The following is a 4182-nucleotide window of genomic DNA, read 5'->3' on the forward strand; positions in this document are numbered from 1 at the left end:
TTGAGCCACAGGCGCCGAGCCTGATGGACAGAACTTAAAAGCAATATTAATGCTAAAAATTTTTGAAATCTTCAGATGGAATTTTTTATTAAAAGAGCAGCTTTAAGATAATACACTGGCATTCAGGAAGAAAATACTAGAACTCGATTTGACTACTCTCAACCTTTAAAACACCTATCTTAGGCTTGGAGCCAGTAGCACAGTGGTTATGTGCCGGTCACATACAGTGACGGGTGGGTTTGAACCCGTCCCAAGCCAGCTAAACAACGACAACTGCAACCAAACATAGCTGGGTGTTGTGGCGCCTGTAATCCCAGCTATTTGGGAGGGTGAGGAAAGAGAATTGCTTAGGAAGGAATACAGAAGAAGTGGTTGGTCTGATTTGTTTTTTTTTTTCCAGTTTTTTTTTGGCCAGGGCCAGGTTTGAACGCGCCACCTCCAGTATATGGGGCTGGCGCCCTACTCCTTTGAGCCACAGGCGCCCCCCTGGTCTGATTTTTTTTTTTTTTTTTTTAAGAGACAAGGTCTGCTCTGCTGCCCAGGCTGGAGAGTACAGTGGCGTGATCAGACCTCAACCTGTTAGACTCAAACTGCTGGGCTCAACCAATCTTTCTGCCTCAGCTTCCCCAGTAGCCAGGACTACAAGTGCCTGCCACCACACCTCAATAGTACTTTTTATTGTTTTTCCCAAGTTCATCTTGAACTCCAGGGTTGAAGTGATCCTTCCACCTTAGCCAAAGTGCTGAGATTACAGGCATAAACCATTGCCTCATGCCTGATTTTTAAATTTCAGAGAGAAGCGATATAATATATGTCATGATTTTACATAACCTGGCTCTTTATACAGCTTACCAAGATCATGACAAAGCCCAGCAATCTGAACACAGAGGATATCTCGTTCAGTTATCTGCAGCTCTGGTTGTTTTTCATATAGTGCACGAACTAGACATCCTGCTAGATACCCTACCCTGCAGAGCAAAAACACAAAATGTCACACTTCCATTTGAAAGATAAGTGAAATTTCTGATCCTTAAGAACTTCAGTATTTTTTCTCAAATATTCTAATATTTCTAGGGCAATTTTACAGAACAGTCTATTTCAGAACAAGACAGTCACATGTACAAACAGAATCCCAGAAGCAGGAATTTGGCTCAATATCATCAATAATTAGGGAAATATGAATCAAAAGCACAATGCAATAACACTTCACATCCATTAGGATGATTATTATCAAAAAACAAATAAACACTGACCTTCCCTCCAGAAAATAACAAGCATTGACCAGGATGTGGAGAAACTGGAACCCTTGTATACTGCTAACAGGAATGAATAATGGTGCAGCTGCTATGAAAAACAGTGTAATGGGCTCGGTGCCTTAGCACTCAAGTGGCTAAGGCACCAGCCACATACATCTGAGCTGGTGGGTTCAAATCCAGCCCGGCATGCCAAACAACAATGATGGCTGCAACCAAAAATAGCTGGGCGTTGTGGCAGGTGCCTGTAGTCCCAGCTACTTGGGAGGTGGAGGCAGGATACTCCCTTGAGCCCAGGAGTTGGAGGTTGCTGTGAGCTGTGATGCCATAGCACTCTGCCGAGGGCAACAACTTGAGGCTCTGTCTCAAAAAAAAAAAAAAGAAAGAAAAAGAAAAACAGTGTAATGGTTCCACAAAAAATTAAAAATGAAAGTATCATAATGATCTAGCCATTCCACTTCCGGGTACATACCAAAAGAACTGAAAGTAGGATTCTAAAGAGATATTTGTACATTTATGTTCATAGCAATGCTATTCACAGTAGCCTAGAGATGAAAGCAACCTAAGTATTCATCAACAAATTAAAACGTGATGCATACAATAAATTATTATTCAGCCTTAAAAAGGAAAGAAAATTAGACACGTTACACACTATATGAGCCTAGATGACATTATGCTAAGTGAAATAAGCTAGTTAAAAAAAAAAAAAAAACACTGTATGATTTCACTAAGACGAGGTACTCAGAGTAATCAAATTCATAGAAACAGAAAGTGGAATGGGAGTTCCAAAGGACTGCAGGGAGGAGAAAACGGAAAGTTGTTGTTTAATAGGCATATATAACTTCAGTTTTGCAAAATGAAAACAGTCCTGGCTAGTGGCTGCACAGTAATGTGAATGTATTTAACACTACTTAACTGTACACTTACAAATTGTTAAGATGGTAAATAGTACGTTCTATGTTTTTTACAATTTAAAAAAAGCCAAGAATCTCTGGCTTTGTCATATTTACTACACAGATTGGTGAAGATAAAGTATGGAACAAATATTAAATGTACTTTTAGCACTTCCTTCTGAGGCTAATTCCTAAGTGCTGTGGTCCCTAATCCCCAATAAACCGGTGAAGCTGCATCTGTATTTCCTATGGCAGCCCAGGCTGCCCATTACTTGCTCACATCATCCTCTGAGCTCCACCTCCTGTCAAATCCCACCCCCTCTTCCCCTCCACTCTGGAAAAACTGTCTTCCATGAAACCACCTTCCTGGTGCCAAAAAGGTTGGGATCACTGCCTAAATGAATATATCTTTCTTTTCCCCTAAAATCTAAGCTCTGTGAAGGTAACTACAGACAATTGCTATCTTGTTCACAGTTTGGTACAGCCTTAAATTAATATTTGTTGATAAATGAATGACATATCAGTATAGCTCCATGTGTTTTGTCTAATTAAAAATGCTGGGCTTGGTGGCTCACACCTGTAATCCTAGCACTCTGGGAGGTCAAGGCAGGCAGATTGCCTGAGCTCGGGAGTTTGAGACCAGCCTGAGCAAGACACAGTCTCTAAAAATAGCCAGGCATAGGGCGGCACCTGTGGCTCAAGTAGTAGGGCATCGGCCCCGTATGCCAGTCACGTATACCAGGGGTGGCGGGTTCAAGCCCAGCCCTGGCCAAAACTGCAACAATAACAAAAAATAGCCAGGCGTCATGGTGAGTGCCTGTAGTTCCAAACTACTCTGGAGGCTGAAGCAAGAGTATAGCTTGAGCCCAAGAGTTCGAGGTTGCTGTTGATCTATGATGCCATGATACTCTACTGCGGGTAAAAAAGTGAGAACCTGTCTCAAAAAAGAAAAAAAATGCTTTTCAGTAAACCAAAAAAAGTAATACACTATGAATACTTCATGAAAATCTAAAAAACTATAATTAGTTCTTCCCTGTCCATATCCTCTGGGCTTCACATTTTATAACAGAAAAACAGACCAAAGTCTCAGCTTGGTTTTATTTTAACAGAGGCATCACTTTCTCTAAGATTATAAATACTCCTGACTTACATAGGTTTCACAAGACAATTCTTTGAAAGACTAGAGACTATAGGAAAACTAAATGATCAAATTTACAAAGTTAGTTATATCAGTAACCAACCCTAATAACTTTTAAATAACATTTAAACAAAGATATCTATTCAACCGACCTGTCTGTACACATCTTCATTATCTTTTCAGGAAAGGTCTGAGGTGGTTTATGAATATACATAAATAATATGTAGCAAGGTAAATCAAAAATCTACATTTTCTCATCAATTAAATAAGGAAATTACCATCATTGTAAAATTATTCTCTGAAAGATTAAGACAAGATGTAAAGGTATCACTGTTTCGTTTATGATTAAAATTAAAAAGATTAAGACAAGATAATTATTTCATGAGACAGAAGAGGTACTTAATAACTGCAGGTTCCCCACTCTGATCCCTTCTTACCCAAGACTGTGCTCAAATCGATTGTGTGAAGCTCCTGGAAAAACATAGTAACCGCCTCCCAACTGTTTAATGTATCGAAGCCGCTGAAACTGAGGTGTATCAATGATTCGGATAAGGAGAGGGTGGAGCTCAATGTGGCCATGGATAGGATCATTAATTACCTAGAAAATTACACTCAAATTAATATGTACTTACATTAATAAGTAACTCCATCAAAACCTTTTATGCAGTCATTCCTAATCACAGTGCAAAGTCAGAGCTATTTATTCAAGTAAGAATACTACTAAGGGGCTTGGCGCCTGTGGCTCAAGTGGCTAAGGCGCCAGCCACATACACCTAAGGTGGCGGGTTCGAATCCAGCACGGGCCCACCAAAGCTGCAACCAAAAAAATAGCCGGGCACTGTGGCGGGCGCCTGTGGTCCCAGCCACTTGGGAGGCTGAGACAGGAGACTCGCTTGAG

The 4182-nt window shown here is 40.5% G+C and overlaps 1 protein-coding gene across 1 annotated transcript in view; it reads right to left on the reverse strand.

The window, feature by feature from the left end:
- The window catches only part of SAMHD1 (SAM and HD domain containing deoxynucleoside triphosphate triphosphohydrolase 1), a 59910-nt gene that overhangs the window by 31369 nt on the left and 24359 nt on the right, over positions 1-4182 (reverse strand). Inside the window, exons 4-5 of the mRNA XM_023512263.1 lie at positions 3722-3882; positions 853-968 (exon numbers count right to left, since the gene is read on the reverse strand). Of these exons, the coding sequence (XP_023368031.1) occupies positions 853-968; positions 3722-3882 (277 nt within the window). The remainder of the gene's footprint in view (positions 1-852; positions 969-3721; positions 3883-4182) is intronic.

Source organism: Otolemur garnettii, unplaced genomic scaffold, assembly GCF_000181295.1.
Source record: "Otolemur garnettii isolate 467f Iridium unplaced genomic scaffold, OtoGar3 scaffold00025, whole genome shotgun sequence".
Classification (NCBI taxonomy): Eukaryota; Metazoa; Chordata; class Mammalia; order Primates; family Galagidae; genus Otolemur; species Otolemur garnettii.